Below are 19,704 nucleotides of genomic sequence, written 5' to 3' on the forward strand. Positions count from 1 at the left end.
GGAAGAGTGTGCCTCATCTGCCAACTCTGGCAGTGAATGTTGGCCTAAGGCAGGGGGACAAGGAGAGAGCTCTTAGTCCATTTAGACACAAGCAGGGATGTGCACATATTACTGGTCACATTACCACACAGAGGTGAATGATACCCACAATGCTCTCAACAGTGGTGGAAAATAACTAAGAGCGTTTAATCAAGAACAGCACTGTACTTGTACTTCACTTACTATTTGTTTTTTCCAATACGTTGGTTTGACAGCGTTACCAGTAACTATGCTGATTATGAATTAGCATATAAAACATGATGGGCTTCCAAAATACAGTGCGTTGTTTAAACCAATATAAGAATGTAAAATAAGCTCGACTTTGCCAGATTCAACGTAGGGTCCACAGTGGTTGTGTCTAGGTAAACTTTTGCACATACGCTCTTGATCTAGCACAGCAAAGCTCAACTCAGCGCACCAATGTTAGATATACCGCTGACAGGAGAAGGTGGTCCTCAGAAAGCCACTGTTTGTATCCCTTGTAGAACCAAAAGTTAGAGCTCCTGTGTGGTGTCAAAGTCTGTTTCTCCGCTAATGTGTGTTCCAACTTACCAGCTGGACTCGAGATGGTTGAAAACCAGCATTCTTTCTACTAGATCAGTCAGCGACAAAACCCTCCACCTTATCAAATGAACAGCTCTGAGATCAGGGTCTCTAGGTCAAATTGGGATTCTAAAGTTTTGTTTTTGCTTTGGACAGAGACCAGGCTGCTAGTGGTAGTCATGTTGCTAATGTTGTGGCACCAACAGTAAAACCCCAGGAAACGCAAGGAAAAGATGTAATTTTGCCCTTTAACGTTGACTTATCATCTTAACCCAGCCACGATGTGTTTTTGTGGCCTAAACAAACCAAACGCAGACTGAAAACTGAAAATAATAATGAAAAAAATATTCAATCACCACCATCTTCTCTCCAGGTGGACTTTCGATGTTGGGTGAAATAGTATGAAGAACGACTGTGTTCCAAATCTCGGGAGAGTTTCACAAAAGGGTTACCATTTACACATGATCATCTACAGCCATAATAGAAGAATGCTAACATCCTCGCATTTATGCTGCTAACATGCTGATGGGTTACCATGCTGAGTTACCATGTTCATCATCTTAGTTTGGCATGCCATCAATTGCTAATCATCACTAAACACAAATTACAACTAGGGCCAATGGGAATATCATTACTGTTAGTATGTATATGATCAAATTTCCTTCTAGATGTTGAGCTGTTAACTGAAGGGCTTACACATCATAACATAGGTAATTCTGATTAATTGATATATGTTATTTCACATTTCTATGCAGGACTTCACTTGTTACAAACTCTATTAACAATGATGTGCTTTCACTTTTAAAACAACTCATACCCACATCATTCCTGTTAGATCTTTCTCACAAAAAAATGCCAAACATATAGCAACAATTTTAATGAGGCTTTCTTCATATTTGCCACAGATATGTCATTCCTTTCTGTTATAAAGTTAATAACAGCGGCTTTGCTCTTTCACCACGGAAAGTCATTCAGTAGGGTTAAGTAAATTAAGGCCTGAGTTGAAAGGCCAACACCTTCATCACCCTCAGAGGTAAGGGGGTTTACATGAAGCAGATGAACATCTTTCACTTGAATTTCAGGGTGGCAAAGACTGTGACGTTTGTGTCAACCCAAAAAAAACAACTATGCTATTGAATCACACCATGTGCTCTGCTTGATCGTGGGAGACATAACGTCCTCAAACAAAAGAGCCACACACGGGCTCTGTAACTCATCCACCAGACACTGCTTTAATTCTGCGTATCAAAGATCAGACATAGATTTATCATGCCCTCATCCTGTCCCCATCAAATACTCACTGTCACTGTGAACCAGCAAGAGTGGGTAAAGCTATTCTCACATCCGCCTCTCCTGTTACAGGAATCGTGCCAGAGTGGGCCAACATACCTAAAAAGGATCCGTGGACTCATACAGGGGGGTCTGATGTCTGAAGGTTTCACACTGAGAGAAGCTTTGTTACTCTAATGCAATGAGAGTACGACTCTTCTGTACATTTCTTATAATCCAGCCCGATGCATCATATATTCATGTTATCTTCGGATACTTTGGAATCAAAGCTTGAATTTAAAATAAAGCTCAGTGGGTCTGAACAATTTTTGACTGAGCAACATGTCCGTAAGGTAGAGTGAAGAGTCAAAGCAGAGTAAGATGACATCCAAAGTACGATCCGACTCGCCATCACACCTCGAGGAAGCCTGAGTTTATGTTTCTTCAGAGGACAATATACAACAAGCACTGTCAAAAAATAAATAGGAAAAATAGGTTTGGAGAATTCAGAGTCTCTGAAATGGAATACTTCCACCAAGGATGACGAGCAGAGTAACTTAACAGTGAGGAACTGGCTAACTCGTCTCATTAACTTACCATAAAATAACACTGCAAGGCCAGAAACAGGGTGTTTCTCCCCACACATTGAACTCGGCTTGTTTCTTATTTCAGATCGGTATAAAGCTGTGGTCTCGCCGCCCAGGGAAAGCTAGACATTTTAGCTGACATTTTCCATGGCTTTAACAAGAACATGTGAGTCATATTCATTTTCAGTATGGTTTGGACTGTGGCAAATAACAAGCGCAGGACTAATGAAAACAACTGGGAAAACATAGTGCCATCCCTGAGAGCAGCTAAAGAGAATCAATGAGACTCTAAGCTGATTTTACTTTCTCCTTTTGGAACAACATGAACAAAACAAATCAACCTTAAGCCCTGTCTTTGGTTTTATAATTGTATTCATTCTAGACAACTCTGGCTAGCAGTACTGTAAGCCCTTCCAGGAAGATCTTATTATTTTCTCATAAGCTTCTTATCCAGGTGCTGGCAGAAAGACATCCAGTCCTAAAAACCTTCCTGCTCAGTATGGAAATGGAGATTAGTTGCTAACTTTCTTTGCATCTCCTGAGCCTGCTTTTATCACGCATCTTACTCTCTCACAGAAGTCGTGAGTTGATACACAGTAGGATAAAATGGTGCTACTTTCCTGCCTCCCAGTGGATACACAGCAACATGTTTAGTGTTCAATGTAGCTCTGAACTGTCTTCTCTTTGTCCTCTGGGGGTTTGAACACACAAGAATGACTGATCACATCCACACTATGGGACCTACTCGTTTCTCATAAATGTAATTGCTTTAATTTGGGTGGTGTGGCTTTGTCTGTTCCCCTGCAGCAATCAACACAACAAGGAGAATTGTAGCCAATTAGCTGGTGTGATGAACAGAGCTCTGCTTGACTGATGACACAGCTACACAAAGACACTCCTCATTTGCTCCTGGAGTTAACTTATGTTCCTTACGGATGAGTATTTATGATCAAGACTGCAATATACCAACAAAACACTGTATTCAAGAAGATGAGGTATGTATGGGTGTATGAAAATAAATGTGTCTGTGATTGAATGTGACAGTTAAAAGTATGTTTGATGGTTACAGACTTTGCTGAAGGCTTCACAGCGCTGAGTCCTAGAGCTTTATCTTACTGCTCTGTCTCATAATACTGGTTTTGTGACATCTAACAGAAGCTTTTGGATTTGGTTTGACAAGTTAGCAGATTTATGGACAAAGCTCGCTCGCCAAACTTTTCTCAATTCAAACTGAAGTTAATGTTGTTTCTTTCAGTGAAGTTTTTCTCTAGCGTAAAGAATTTAGGTAGGAAAGTAAAAAAAAACAAACTGTTGATTCGATAATTTGCAGAGCTATCCAACAGTGCGTCTACTCCACTGTGTGTCGAGCCACGCCCTGTCTAATCATACTTGCTAGATTACTTTTAACTGAGACACCACTAAAGTTAGTTAAATTCATATAATATAAGCACTTTTTGAAGTGCAGGGTCACACAGTGATTCACTAGTAAAAAAAAATTAAAATATAAGACCATTAAAAGAGTAAAAAGAACAATAAAACATAAGACACCTAATGACCTCCTCTTAAGAGATGTCACACAAACACACACACGATGTAATAGCACGCGGCAGACACTAGATGTCATCCTATGCAAATGCTTTAAAAGATAGCCGACAACCTCTGGTGCTGTAGTGAACTGCTGAATGCGAGAGGCCATAAGATTCAATATCTTCCCATGAAGCAATGCACACAATGCAAATAGCTTGGTAAGCATGTTATCAATTAACTATTCAAGCTTTGGTAAACCGAAAGTAAAAGATCAGACTGCTAAAAATGGAGGTGGATAGAGACATCGTTACATCATTCTTTGGAAATTAAGTTATCTGTGAAAATATTTCCTAAGATAACTGTACAAACTGCAGCTACAGTACATTCAGCTTTTGCTATGTCATATATTTTAGAGAAAAATCTCTACTTCCACTGATTCACTCCACCCCGGCTGGTGAGAGTCCTTGAGCAAGTCATTGAATCCCTACCAGCTCCAGGAGTGATGCTGAGCAGCTCACCATATGTTTTAACCTTGATGTAGAAAGCAGCAAGGAAAAGATAAATACCTCCTTCAGGGATCAATACACTATCACAGGATCACCATTCCTGCCAAGTTTCATCAGTCATCTCTGGCATGCATTTCGTCACAGCCCCAAAATCTGAGCTAAAATTCTTTTTCTAGAAGAGGCACAGAAATCTGAGGGTCATTCATTTTTCAAAGTCCGCTAGGCCACCACATGCTGCATGTTAGCATTACTTTAATCAACTCTACGGTGGTGAGGCAGGCCACTCACAGTGACAGTCAACACAGCAGCGGTAGTAGTCCCTGTGGAGAGCAGCAGGGCTCGGCCTCGACAGAGGATCAGAAATGATCTTGCTACATTTTTTCCTTTGAATTACTGCCACGGACCATCGTGTAAAAGCCACTGGGAGAATGTTGCTGGAATTCAGAGCTGTGATTAAAGAGGGCCATCACAGATCATCAACAGTCCACTTTATGGCTGTATCTTTCAACATTATATACTATTGTCCTGGGACTGTGATGTGCTCATATAAAGGAAAACAGAGGAGTCAGAGAGTCTAGGATTGAATGTGGCAGAGTTTAAGGTGTAGTGACAGAAGGTGTATACATACTTTTTACAAGATCTAGCAAGCTATCCTGCTAACCCCAATCTGTCCTGTCTCAGAATACCACTTTGTACTGCTACAGGTGATCATTTGAAAACCCCCTTTATACTTGCCAAACATCACAATTTTTCTAGGAGACCCCCTGGGCTGACAATTCTCCCATATTCTCCCAATTCATGACAATTTCACACCTCTCTCCCTTTTAGTAATCATAATCTGTTTCTGGCCCTGAAAAGTGATTAATATTACTTTATGCCACAGATTTATGCAAATTTATACTAGAGGGTGAATTGGTTATTTGAGACAATACTGCTGTTGCATTTAACTTATTTCATTTTCATTCTTTAAATGTCAGCAGATTGCAGAGGACAATTTTTCAGGAACAGGACCCTGAGAACCCTTCTTTGGTTTCTAAATCTTCCATGTATTTGAATTCTCAATGTTGGCAAGTGTGACCCCCATAGTATCAGCTCGGAGATGTATGCCTGCGACGAGTTAGCTACTTGGTTTAATAACTCAATACATAATTTTTTTTTATTAAAAATAACTCACAAAATGTCAAGACAGGAAATACTCATGTACTTATTTTCCTTACCGAAAAGAAAAATACAACCATAAACTGCCCGAATTAATGTTTTTTCCTCTTTAACCAAACTAAGCCGAGTTTTATTGCCTTGTTAACTCGCAAAACACACTCTGTTCAAACTCCACACAAACAAAATAAAACTCACCAACACAGTCTTGGTTTGTCATTCCACAATAACCTTTGTGAATTGAGGATGTTTTCCGACCAAATCAGAGTCAGATGTCAAGATATTCCAGCTCTACACACTGTTTTGTCCCTCTGCTGATATCCCACTCTATCCCCTCTGGCCCTTCATGTCTCTGGTGTCCCCTCCTGTTGTATCTTTTTCTCTCTGGAGTTGTAGTCCTGGTCTGAGCCACTGTAAATCAACTCTGTGCTGTATCCCCAGTCTTCTAACTGGTATAAGGCTCTATCAGAGGATATGTCTAGCCTCGAACTGGTGTATGGGAGCTTATATGGATATATAAGCATATAGAGCCACTTTGCTCCATGGATAACTGAGCTACTTGCTAACAGCAGCTAGATGATAAAGCCAAAGACAGATGTAAAGAAAGCAGCAGCCACAGTTTTTCTGGCCCCTATAGTTTTGGAGCTCAAATTCAGTCTGATATGGCGTTTTGATAGTTTATATGCCAAGCAATTAAATGGATAAAAGGATAAAAATAGGATAAAAAAAAACATTTGTTTTAGCTGCAGTCACTGTAACCTGTAAGCCACTCTGCTGTCACACATCAATAAAGAAAGGTGACCCTCTGTGTGACCCAGATGAAAAGATCCAGCTAACAAGCATGTGCCTCACTGCTGTGACAGCAGAGCAGAGAGCAAACACATCCGTAGATGGTGTGTCACCACACAGCAGCAGCTCTAAGGAGACTGAAGAGAAGCACTTTAATTGGGGCCCATGTTGTAGACTAAAGGAGATGAAAAAAGACCAGGTTGTGGGTCGTTATCCTTCAAAGAGTTACGGGAGAGGAAATGTAGTGACTTCACAATGAGAAGCTGACTTTTCTCAGTATTAGGTCAGATTTCAACAATTCTGATAGATTCTTTTGAGGAGCTGCCACTGAACTATATCCGATAAGTGATACTGTATTGCATTCTTTTGTGGCAGCTGTTGTGTGGATGACCTTCCTTTACAATGCAGGAATAAGCTACTTTACTCAAGCAGATCAATCCTGCAGGTAAAGATGAAAACACAGCAGAGACAGTAAGTGTGGTGAGCTGACAGAGAGAGAGAAAAAAAAAAGATAGAGAGCCTTACCACACAGAATATTTCAGGTAACATATTCAATTCGGCATAAAGTGTAACATCGACAGGGCGAGGGGCTCTCTGACTCTCCACTGAATAAAGACAAGACACAAATTCCCTTCTCCAACCTCTTTGGCACCATCTCAAGTCAACACATAATGGCGTGAAGGAATGTAAACACACATAACATATCTCAAAAGGAGCTACTTTGTGATTCTTCAGTTGTCAGATAATTGAATGCCTGGACTAACTGCCTGAAAGCATCTGGCCAGACTATGTAAACAGGAAGCATAGTTTCCTTTACCAGCTACTATAAAAGTGCTCCTTAGTACAGGACATAAACTGACTGCTGCTGTTTTGCTCATCCAGCCGCAACATACAGTACAGTATGTACGCCTTTACAGGTCTGCAAGTATCCTCTAAATTTATTCAAGGAAATTTCCCCCCTTTCATTCCAATACTTGCCTTTTTCTTGATTGCACACTCAGTGAGTGCTTTTACACTTACGCCAGAGAATCTTTCTAAACATGGCACATTTGGGTACATGCATGCAGCCAGTGAAAGTAAATGGAAAATGGATAACACCACAAGCAACAGTTTTTCCAGCTGTGAAAAAGCAGAAGCCCTAGTACTGCTTTTAAGTCAGTAGGGAAATTTCTATCTCAGGGTTTTCTATGATAAATATCTCCCCTCTTTCAATGTTTAATGTTGATGCAATGCAGTGCAAGAAAAAATGATGCTAAATACTTTTTTTCTTTCTACAACCAAAGCTCTACTGTATCTGCAGTGGTACTTACTCTTTAAAATGAGAGGTGTCCAAAATGTTACTGTTTTTTTCATTATGTGAGCACAGTGGGCAGAGTGATGTTTTTAAATATGCAGGAAGTCAGTCAATTAAGCAAACTTGGGATCCTAGTACTACGGAAGCCCTGAAAGGGAGGTGGAAAATAAAAGAGGAATTAAGAAATACTATTCTGGCACAACATTTTTTTCACTTGTTCTTGAGTCATAAACACGGGAGAAAATAATTTTGATCAGACTTAAAAGACAAATCACTGGGTTTGTTTTTTTTCCTTACTAGCCTTTCGGACTTTTGTATAGTGTGTATAGTAGTTTGCTTTTGGCCTGTGGTCCAACATTAAGTTACAGCTTTGGAACTTAGTTTCCTCCACAGGAAAATGTCTGGGCTATACAATGCTCTTCTTAAACACATGTTCAGTGCCGTCATCGTAGTTTCACTTACAGTCCCTGAAATGCATTTGGAATATTGAATATCAAAGAGATTGATTTTTATCAGAAAAAAAACAAACCCTAATGATCTTTGCAGAGAGAACGAGTCATTAAACCGGAATTGTTACAGCTATAATTTGTTCTCTAGTCATCCTGTCAGTGAGGGATTAGTCAGCATACTGGTGCACACATACAACCACACACACATACAAGGTAAATGAAGCAAGCTGTTCTGTGTCCGTGAGGTGGTGAGAAAACAGGTGTCTTTCTCGCACACCAAAAGGGGGCATCTGCTGGCAACCACAGTAAGGCGTTGCACACCTGCTGGCAGCTCACTAATCTCAGCGATCTCCAGAAGTGATTCATAGCACAACATGTAAACACAATTTGTGTAAAAATAAATGCGTATGCACGGTACATGTGACGTTACCCAGAAGCTCCATGGCATCATCCTCATCCTCCATCTCTTCCTCTGCGATGGAGGGGGCAGGGCTGTGAACCGAATCAAATGAGTCCTGGGACAACATGGCTGCCAGGAGCTTCTTGTGATGCTGCTGTTGCTCCTTTAGTCCTTTGCTCTTTGTTTCCATCTTAAGACTAGAAGAGGCAAACAGAAGAGGAGACAGGGATCAAAAATTGGAGGAAGTAAAAAAGCACAAAATCAATGTTTATTAAGAGATATTAGCATTTACATAAATCAGCTGTTGCTGATCATTTCCCACACACAGACCCTAACTAGTACTGAAGAACTGAATGTTCTACAATCATCCAGCGTACAGGTACTGAGAAAGATACTTACTACAAAAATAACATGTTTTATAATAACTGTGCTCCTATAGTAATTACATCCTCTTATCCTGACCTCTCAGGCTTTTATCCAAGCTGGCTGAGGTTCAGTACATGCTGTACTTGCCTCGGTTATGTGCAGATGTGTGATTACATTTAAAGTCTTAAAGTTTCACCACTTGTTGCACTTTGCAGCCTTTTCATGGCACTTGAAGGACAAAACACCATACAATCATTTCAAGTGCCATGTAGGTGCAGAACACTTTGCTGTACAGTAAATGGTTAGCAGGGAGAAGATCAGAGGGGATAATAGCTCTGAGGTGAGCAACACTGACCACAAACTAATAGCGGTAGTATTTAGACGATGCGGGGTTAAGAAGAAGAGGTTTTGATATGAGGTGCCGAAAGCATCCCCTGTAGTTTTTAGTCAGCAGGAGAGCAAATGATCAAATCCAAAGTATCAAACAAAGATGAAATGGATGACATGCAGGGGGAGAACTTATTGTTTTAATCTCTTAATCATAAAAGAAAGCTCAGGGAGAAGCAGTCATGAAATGTTTATACACATCTGATTCACGTAATGTGGCCATTATCTAGTAATGAAAAAAGAATGCTACTGTTTTCCATATGCTCTCTGTTTTCTGGCATTTAATCTTCATGTATTCATACTACTGTATTTGTTCCTAAAGGCTGATATACTGTCATACTGTGGCCATTTATAGATATAAGCAACAGCATGCAGCTCTGGAAATCTACTAGTTTTCTGCAGAATCCATTCCTGTTTATGCATTAGCACTCATCACCACATAGCTTATAGTTCCCAGGCGGCCTCATGGGCTGTTTTTAAATTAAAAATGAAACATGGCTAGGAAGAAAATCTAATTCTTCTTCTCTTTTTTTCTCCAAATTCATTTCTCAGTTGAAATTGTGGTGCATCTGTCTAAGCCTGGATCATGGTGAACTGCTGAAAAATGACCAAGTTAAAGCTGATGTTACATTTATGAAGCCTGACTTCTGCGATACCTCTATACTGGAGAAATTAATTTTCATATCCCACAGGCTGAGGGCATGGATTAGAGCGGCGGAAGAGTATTAATTTGATTCTAATCTTAGTTTAATGACTTCTATTTACAGTTAATGGAGAAGGGTCAGAAGATGACAGATATTGCTTCATACTGTCTGCATAGTATTTCTGTTATAATTAAATCTGCCAGTATGAACAAGGCAAGGTGGTTAGTGTGATTTTAGACTTTTATTCATCCCACATCGTGGAAATTAACTTGTGAAAGACAGACATACAATAAGTACAAGAAAAAAATGTGCATTATATACATTTAAATAACGTGTATTTAAAGTAGTGCCTTGTTGAAGGCTGGATACATAGATAAATACAGTGTTTGAAATAAAGAGACTCAGTGTTGGAATATAAGCAAAACATATATGTAAAAAAATAAATTAAAAAAATCAATAAAAATACATGTGATGTCTTCCACAAATGTGTTTCTTTATCGAAACAACTGTTTGGGAAAAAAGCTGAACACAGTGGTGGCTGGAAACATCCACATTATGGGCTCACATCTCCAATGAAAATCTCTGGCTCCGGTACGAATCAGTCATTTAAGACAATAAATACAAAATCATAGCAGGTGTTGGCCACAAAGCTGGCTTTCCCTTGCTATTTCTATATCCTGATCTTTCCTTGTTATTATTTAAATGAATGAATCAGGATCCATTGGTGTTTCAAGAGAGAATGTACTGATATAACAGGAATGTTAGGAAAGACAGAAGTACAGTTTATTGCAGTGGCAGACATGAGATGGGGAAGTCCCATTCCAGTGAGACAGACTCTGTCAAAATAAGCCATTTCCTTGACTATACTTCTGCCACAGTTGCATCCGATTTCCCATGTGCCCCTTGCACTTATCTTTCCTGACTTTGCAGCCAATCATACAGAGAGTCACCACCACCACCACCTGTCAGCTCCCCTTATGCTCCACAGTGACAGGTGGGCTAGAATGAGGGTCAGAGGCAAGAAGATCGAAAATGAAAACAAGTAAACTTACCGAAAGTGAGAAAAAGAGAGATGGACTGGTTTGACAAATAAGGTCAGATACATGACTCTAGACTGAAAGTGTATGAGCACCAGAGGGGATGGCCTTTTAAGGCTCAGATGGGATTTTAAGAGAGGGCAGTACTGGTCTTTGCCAGTTTTCCACTTTGTCAGAGTGGTCATTTTGATCTCATCTCATCCAATAATAAAACCTAACCAAATCTTTCTTTTAATATAATTTTAAATTCATTGTCTGACACTCTTGGCCACTCTCTAGACAAAATCTAGAAAACAGCCCTTTCTCAGCCACCTTGTATTTGTTTTAATTTTGGCAAACTTGTACCATTTAAATTATGCTGAAATAGCATAACATAGCACATAGCAGTTTCAGTTTACAGTTTACTCACGGATATACAGAAAACTATTACTGGATTTACTCTGATACTGAAGAAAAGCTTCTCTTTTTTATATTTTCTAAGGAGATTTACAGAAGTGTTATCATGATGTCCAGTAAAAGTGCAAGTCACACTGATTTAAAAAAAAAATGTGTATTGTATGTATTCAGATTCATGAGAGCTATGAGAAAGGCCAAACTGTAGGATAGGTGCACTGGAACAATGAAACCGAAGCCATTTACCTCTCGCATCATCTTTGCCCACCTCCAAACTTCCCACGCCCCCCCAGGGAAGCGAGCCTCAGTTTGGATTTCTCTACTTTACACTATATCCTCACCTTAAGCAAAACAAAAAGCAAATGTATTTATGTTTTTCCTGATCTACCTATTTTTTACTTTATGGCTCAGCCAGAAAAAGCAGTTCAGAAAATATGAAAGCAATCTCAACCCCCAAACCGGATTTGAAGTGGGAGCAAGTTCCCAGTCAACGCAATTCAGAGTTGATATAAATGATCTGTTGGATGAGCCAAATACTCCTCCAGTTGATCAGAGAAGGAGCTGTGATTATTTTGGGCTGCATCAGTCCAACGTTTCTCACACTCATAGGTAAACAAGAAACATCTCATTTACAAACACACACACATAGAGCAGAGCTCATCAGCGGTCCCAAACACACATCCCTATCTTCCAGCTCAGACTTCTAACTAAGTGATTTCTTCCCATAATCCACCCATACGGTAACCTAATGAGATTAACACTGTGTGTATGTCAGCTCAGGCCCCACATGATTTATGGTTTTATATCCAATCCTCCTCTAATTAGTCACATCAGCAGCTGCGGTGCATGTGACACACGCACACGCACTCTCTCACACACACAGCAATAGTAACATCTAAGGGGTACCAGGCTATTTGGAACTATGTTTTGGGGTGAAAAATGCCTCCTGAGCAAGTGACAAACAATTTAACAATTCAACACATGACGCAGTCATTTTTTCAAAGACAGGCCATTTTTAAAATAACAAGCACAAAATTCCTCTGGCCTTGAGCGCACAGAAATGAGGTTAGCTTTAATTTGAAATTGGGTTGAAGCAGTATCATGGCAGGCATGTTTGATCGCGCCTTTGAAATGGGATTATCAACCCCATTCAGATGGGCATTCCTCAGGCAGCACAGTTCGAAGTCTACCTCCTCATTTTAAAGAGCCAACAATAGCTTGGTGAACTTTCTTGAAATTTTAAACTCTTTTTTGTTCATTAAATTGATTCTCACACACACACACACATATATATATAATGCCAACTACCAACCTCCCAGCAGGGCTGCTGTCTCCACTCCAGCACACTTCAGTTTTAGCCCGAGGGACAGGGGGATGCAGCATTTCAGCAGCCAGTGGGTCTGCATCCTCTTCCGACCGACCGACCCATTCCCCCACCACTCGAGGGCGCAGCACTGAATTGTAGCCTCCCAAGTTCTAAAAGAGAAATAAAAGAATGATAAGATGCAAAACAACAGACTGGAGAGGGCACACAGAGAGAAAAAGATGCTGATTTAAAAAGAAAAAAAACACAGTGTTGCCAAACTTTATTTCAACACAATGGACTTTTAAAGTGCACCACATTATTGTCTGAGATCCGTCTCCCTACTCTTCTCCTTCCAAAGCCGCCTGGTGCCCATTTTACAACCCTACTCAATACAAAAATTAAAGATGTGTCAGCTTGACTTTGGCTTAATTCAGGAGAGTATCAAATGCTATTGTCTCTGCATGATCAGAGCAGGTGTTTAGTATTCATTCCCTGCACCGTCCCGAAGAAAAGAGGGAAAATCTCTGGGCTGAGAGCCAAGGACGTTGGACATATACTGCTGCTGCACTGAGCAAAAAGTTAAGTCCCTGTCAAAACATATGCTGCGTCTCTCACACAGGTCCATCGTTTCCAAACCGCTCGCTGAGTCTCCAGCCTGGGCAGTCGCTGCACTATTGTGTTGGAAGAGAATTGGGGCCAGACGAGGACAAAAAGACGGAGCTCAGACAAAGCTTTGCGCAGAAGATGCACACTGGAGATGGAGGACATGCTTACTGAAGTATCACTCTCGCATATCACTCCCAGGAGATGGCTGTTCATCATCAGAAAAAGAGCTGTGCTGCTCTGTCAACCAAGTGAAAGTTATGAAACATGGCTTCTGTTTGATGTAGCGTGAGTGATGCTGCAGAGTGATGAGTGACAAGAGCTCCATTTCCACATGACAGTAATGCCGGTGTGTATATGAGATTAATAAGGACTCCGGTCTCGTTAGTGTCTACCTGGTCGAGCTCATCAGAGATGGCGATGCCTGCAGAGAGAAGAACGTGGTTTAAAGCACAGAAAAGCATCTAATACAGTTCAAAATCCAGCTTAAAATGATTCTGAGCTTAGTGGTGGGCTTGTAAGATTAGCTGCTTGATCTGGTTTTCTCTCAGGATTTACAGTGACATTTACAGAAAGGTCTACACTTTATTTCTGTATGTTAAAATGTATTAAGCACTGCTCAAATTGTGTGTGCATGCCAGGCAGCAGCCACTTACTGCGTGACAGACTCTCCAGGGCCTTTCCCAGCTTCTTGCTCTCCTGCAGGATGTGGTTGAGCTCGTCAAAGTCCCGGCTCTCCCTCCAGTCCCAGGCTGGGCACTCGACTGACCGCGGCACTGGACATTACAAACAGATACAGACGACACTTTCGCATTAATTCTAAATAGTATTGAAAGTATTAAGTCTTAATATGTATTAAAATGTGATCTGGATAATACAGGATCCAATCATGCATTTGCAGTAACAACGGATAATTTTTTATGTCTTCTCATTATCCACATTGAGATCAGATCTCTGTTCTCAAGAGGAAAAACTGAGAATGAGTAATTCGAAGTGGAGGCAAATCAGCCCCAGACTCCTTTCAAAATAATCAGTGTTTTTGAGTTGAGAAGTTAAGGGAACCATTATCTGTTTGTGACAGATTCTTGATTATTTGTTCCTTCTTGTAAATAAGGCACACATTTTTTGTAAAAAAAAAAAAAAAATTTAAATGCCAGTTTGCTCTAGTGTGTAGACTACCCTGTAAATAGATCATTTGCATGCCTTCTTAACAGCAGATAAACTGCACAGATTAGTCATTTCTTACTGAATATCATATTCCACCTATACTTCTTCTGTTGGATAAATCATCTTATGGTGCTTTAATGGCACAGAATAGACAATCAGAAAATCGGGGTGTTTCTTTCATCTCTCTCACTTACTAAATTTGAACAACAACCTATATTTAATAAGCTAAAACTTTTGCTAAAACTCCCACAGACTTCCTTAAACTACCTCCTATCAACAAATGCCAAAAATCACCATCGTTACGCTCTGTAGTAGCATTTACGATGAACCATAGCAGTGCTGAACTCACTGAACAATGCATTTCCTGTGACTAACCTACTTCATAAAGGTAAAAGAATATGAATTATAAATAAAGGTCAACTCGTGTTTCACCAGTTAAATGCTTTTAATGTGAAGCTGCAGCAGTTGGAAATGTTCGGTTTGCATTAGCAGTACAATTTGGATCAGCGCTCTACAGACAGTGAATGTCTTCTCTTGTGACAGCACCGGCGATACCTGGTCCACCGGCTTTTTACAAGCAAACTAGCAAGTGGGAACATTTGGTCACCGCGGCAACCCTAGAACACATGCTTTTTTGTCTGAACACAATGTGCACCAGACTAGCTCCAGATATGGTCCGTCAATTCCAATCTAATTCTGATCATGAAGCGTTTACACCTTGCATAGACATGTACTTCTACGGACCACATTTTAATACCAGGAGTAAATGAGGTGAATTTATTTGACCAAACATTTAACAGTTATTATGACAAACACATTCTTTGAACAATAAAAAGTGCAGACTAAACAACCACAGTGTCATTCTATCTGTAAAAGGCACAGCTTGATGTCCAAACAGTGAATCAGCGCAGTATGGAGTGGAAACACTAGCAGAAAAGTCAACATTTCTCTTTCAGAAGCGCAGGGCTCAGTGGGTGCCGGCCAAGGGACAGTGTCTGTCAGTCTCTTTGATTAACATTCAAAAATAAGTCAAGCAGGAGCAGGAAATGACCCACATACTGTCCTGACATCCTGCCCACACGTCTTCTAGCAGCATCCCTCAGCTTCTATATGATGGTTAATTCATAAACTGACAGACATTATTTATAGACGGACAGAGTGATATTCTTTTATAGAGAGGGATTACACCGAGTTCATCCATATCTAACGTTCTTATGCTCTGACATAGCTGAATTTAAATTAACATGAAAAACCACTAGTGGGTTATGATTAGATGCCAAACAAATGTACTGGTTGTCTACCACACTGCCTGCACAGACATGCTGACTTTAATATAATGTAAAGGACGTTTGCGTGCATGTTTGAGTGAAACACATGTGATGATAGGTGTGGAGGGTAAGCGTCGCCCTTCTGCTTGAACACATGCATAAATAAATTAACTCGCAAATGTGAATATTTGACAGCATTGCTGCAACAACCTGCCATCCTCTACCCTTGTTTACCCTGACTAAGCTGCTTGGCATTGTTACAACCATAAACACACAGCAAACATCTCTGCCAAATGCAGACTGGAGCAAAAAAAAAAAAAAAAATGTCATTACTTCCCAGAAAGAGTGCCTCTCTGTCCCCTCTGCTCTCGTGCGTGTGCATTGAGCTACTGCTGCTGTTGCTGCTGCTGCTGCTGCAGAGGGCTGTGCTGTATCTTAATAGCCTAGATTAAGGGTTAAGGATTCAACTCCCACTGGGGCCGCCCATTAAAGCATCACTCAAGTGGGACGGAGGCACAAAGCCCAGTATCTGTAAACAGAAAGAGCGACTCCGCTGGTATGCTTGATTTTTCCATCTTTGTGACACCTTTTGTCTTGTTCTTGCTACACAGCGCAATAATGATGAGCGGCAGTTCTTTTGATTTAAATTTTTCATGAGTTCTGCACACCAAAACACCTCTGCATGTTTTTTTAATGTGATTTGACTTTAAATGTAGCTTTGAAGGCTTCTTACTCTGAAGGGCTAGAAGGAAAGCTGCTAATGTTGGTAACTCAAGCGCACCTCGATGTGCTGAGTGTCGCTGCCAACTTTATTCTGACTTCTCCCGCTCACTTGGTTTCTCCTCCTCTCTTCATGCATTCATCCTGACACCCCTTCTCTTCTTGATTGTGAGAAATGCCCCAACCGCGGCCTAAAATAGACCTGGTCTGGCAGTGATGGAGCCTAGTGTTAAATTATTAAGGTGGTCTATAGCTCTGCTTGCTCCCTATTTGACCTACCCTCATTGTCTCAAGTGTCATACTTCATTTTGAACATCATAGCTGCAGCAATTTATTACAGGACTAAAAAAAGTTACTGCCAGAAAAATCTTCTCATCTGCATCCATTTTGCATTAATGTATTAAGAACTTTGTGAGCAATTCATCTTCAGAGTGTGTAGCAGCGCAGCAGCAAGTGTGTAAAAGTGGGACTCTATAATGAACTCATCTGCAGGGCTCCCAGAGGCTGGAAGGAGGACGCTGGACTATACACTGTGACTAACTTTAATTAGATATAATTATGTCAAATTAAAAATGGAGATTAAAGTCAATGGAGCGTGTAATTGCGATACAAGTGATACAACAGGTATGGAAAGCATGCAGCTTCATATTCTAAAGTGGATGGTGTGTGTATATGTGTGTGGAGGAAATTCAGGAAGTAGAGCACAAAAAAAAAAAAAGAAACTTACAAGACTTGGATTCTGGTGAGGGAGGAGAGATGCTCGAAACAGCCAGGTCGCTCTTGGATTTTTTCGGCTTCTTTGGGTGAATTTGCCATGGCTTCTCATAGTTGCTGTGCTCCCTTCGAGGGTTTTTGCATTCTGTGCGAAGAGATAGTCACAATTTCTGCTCAGAATGCCCTGTTATGCAAATTCTAGAAAGCATAAATGGAGGCCAAGCTTACTCTGCAGGCCTTATGTACTCTGTGGCAAATGAATATTAATGCCAGCCTATAGTCGTCATAAACTGTGTGCATTGTGCAGGACGATGCACAGAGAAGTCGTTCCGCATGTGTGAGTACATTGTGCATGCTTGCATCTGTGTGTACCGACCTGGGGAGCTCTGTGCCCAGAGTGCTGCGGAGCCAGAGAGAGCTCTGTGCAGCTTGCCGGGGCTGTCTTGCTTGGTCTGCAGGTGATCAATGAGAAAAGGGATTGGATGGTCTGGAGTCTCAGTTATCAATTTGGTCATCAACTCCTACAGGAGCAGAGTAAAGCAGAGAGCAGTTAGATCAAAGTGGCACTACAGAAAGAGCGAGAGAGAGAGAATGGCCAGTGGAGCATCCACCATGTGGAAGTAGAGAAAGACAATCAATCGCTACAAGCATTACAAGTCTTGTTTTGAAGTTTTTTTGTAGACTTCACTGTCAAGGGAGGGTATGTGAGAAGAAAGAAACGGCCAGAGCTATGGAATAATCCTCTTATCTTCATTGTTGTTTCAGGAAATGTACAACAACAACTGTCAATATCCGAAAAAATAAGAAGTCGAGGTAAACAAGACAACACTACATCCCCAAAGATGGCAGCACTTCCCTTCTGTGTCAATTAGTAACGAACATGTCAGCAAGCGCCATCAAAATCCGATCAGTCTGCCAAGACACAAGGACAAACAAACACTGCAGCCTTTGCTCAATCTGTGCATTTTAAAAACAGTGTTAAGGAAGAAAATCACAGAGCATTCCCTCACAAGGCTCCAGACCCTATCTTTACACTGGCTGCCCTGGTGCGTAGTGTTGTCAGGAATATCGAAATATAAATAAATATTGATACTGAATATTTAAAAAGGTCTAAATATTGATTTTTTGCAGTATCAATACTCCAGTAGACACATACACTGCTGTAGTGGCCATATTTCCTGCGGAAGTAAATTCATTTAGATGCTGTTTTTCTTAACAGATAGTACACAAGCCTCGCTAAATTTATCTATTAAGAAAATCAGAATGTTCTCATTTTTTCCTGTGGCATGAATATACTATTGAATATAGATTTTTTTTCGTAAGGTTTTGTTTCAAAGTTAGAAATTCCAGTATCCTGACAATACTACTGCTGCACCTACTTTTTTCATGCAGGTGCACAAACACATAATTCAGTGCCCCCAAAAATAATAATAAGTGCATGCATGGCACATGTGTATGCTATAAGATGACAAAACTATCTACAGACAATATGTAGATTGTGACCAATGAAAATATTTATTCCAAAATAGCCAAATTAGTCCTTCCCTTAGGACAACACAAATCATTTCATCCCCAATGCTTGTCTTACATCAAGATATATTGTGATGATAACATGACAACTGGTTAAGAGAGAAAGAGAGCAAAGAGGATCTGAACAGTTAAAGAATGTTAATTTTACTGTGAGGAGATGAGACACTAAAGAACAGGAAGGTAGTGAAATTATTCATATGACAGTCTCACAATTTGTGACTCAAGATTGAGAGAGTCAAGAAGGCAAAAATTTGAATCGTGCTGCAGAGGACAGGAATCAAGGAAAGTACACATTGAGTCACAGTAACAGGTGCTGAGGGTAAAGGCCACATCTTAGTCTGCATGCCAATTTAAAATCTGTCGAGCGCACAATGGGAATTCGGCATCAAATGCGCCAATCATGTCAGAACTAATCATGTCCCGTCTCTCTGCTTTGCCAAGGCACACATTCATAATAAATGAACTTTATAACACACAAGGTGAAAATACAAATGTAATGTGAAAAGTAATGACTTTTTTCACACAGAATGCCAAAAACTACTTTTGGCACACAGCAAAGTCTCGCTTTTATTACAGCTGTAGGAAATAAGTGTCCCTTCAAAGCTGATGTGTGAAGTGAAGTGAGCCCATGTGAATGGCGCTGCCTTAATATCGTATGAGTATCGGCTTCGTTTGACCAGTTTAAGCCAGCCGGAGCAGCTGATGACGACTACAGGACACTACTGCAGAGGGAAAGAGTCATTAGTGGACTGCAGTGAATTGGCAGTTACTGTACGTATGGATAAACGAATGTGTGTGCGTCGAGAGCATCAACTGCATAAAATGTATACGTACAACTCAACAAATTCATGTAGACTGATGCTTTGGAGTCTGCTTGCTCCTTACATACATGTTCATTTGTCTGCATGTGTGTGTTTCAGAGGGCGGCGAGAGCCACAGGGAGACAGCCTATGTGTGTATAAGTGCTGGCTAGCCTTGGCTGCAGTGCGTGTGCTCAGAAAGCTAATCAGG

At 40.6% G+C, this 19,704-nt stretch overlaps 1 protein-coding gene across 1 annotated transcript in view; it reads right to left on the reverse strand.

Moving 5' to 3' along the window:
* c19h8orf34 (chromosome 19 C8orf34 homolog) overlaps positions 1-19,704 on the reverse strand; it is a 65,419-nt gene that overhangs the window by 33,560 nt on the left and 12,155 nt on the right. Inside the window, exons 2-7 of the mRNA XM_030397728.1 lie at positions 17,540-17,684; positions 17,177-17,308; positions 13,951-14,070; positions 13,690-13,718; positions 12,698-12,861; positions 8,589-8,755 (exon numbers count right to left, since the gene is read on the reverse strand). Of these exons, the coding sequence (XP_030253588.1) occupies positions 8,589-8,755; positions 12,698-12,861; positions 13,690-13,718; positions 13,951-14,070; positions 17,177-17,308; positions 17,540-17,684 (757 nt within the window). The remainder of the gene's footprint in view (positions 1-8,588; positions 8,756-12,697; positions 12,862-13,689; positions 13,719-13,950; positions 14,071-17,176; positions 17,309-17,539; positions 17,685-19,704) is intronic.

Source organism: Sparus aurata, chromosome 19 (genome assembly GCF_900880675.1).
Source record: "Sparus aurata chromosome 19, fSpaAur1.1, whole genome shotgun sequence".
NCBI classification, from domain to species: Eukaryota; Metazoa; Chordata; class Actinopteri; order Spariformes; family Sparidae; genus Sparus; species Sparus aurata.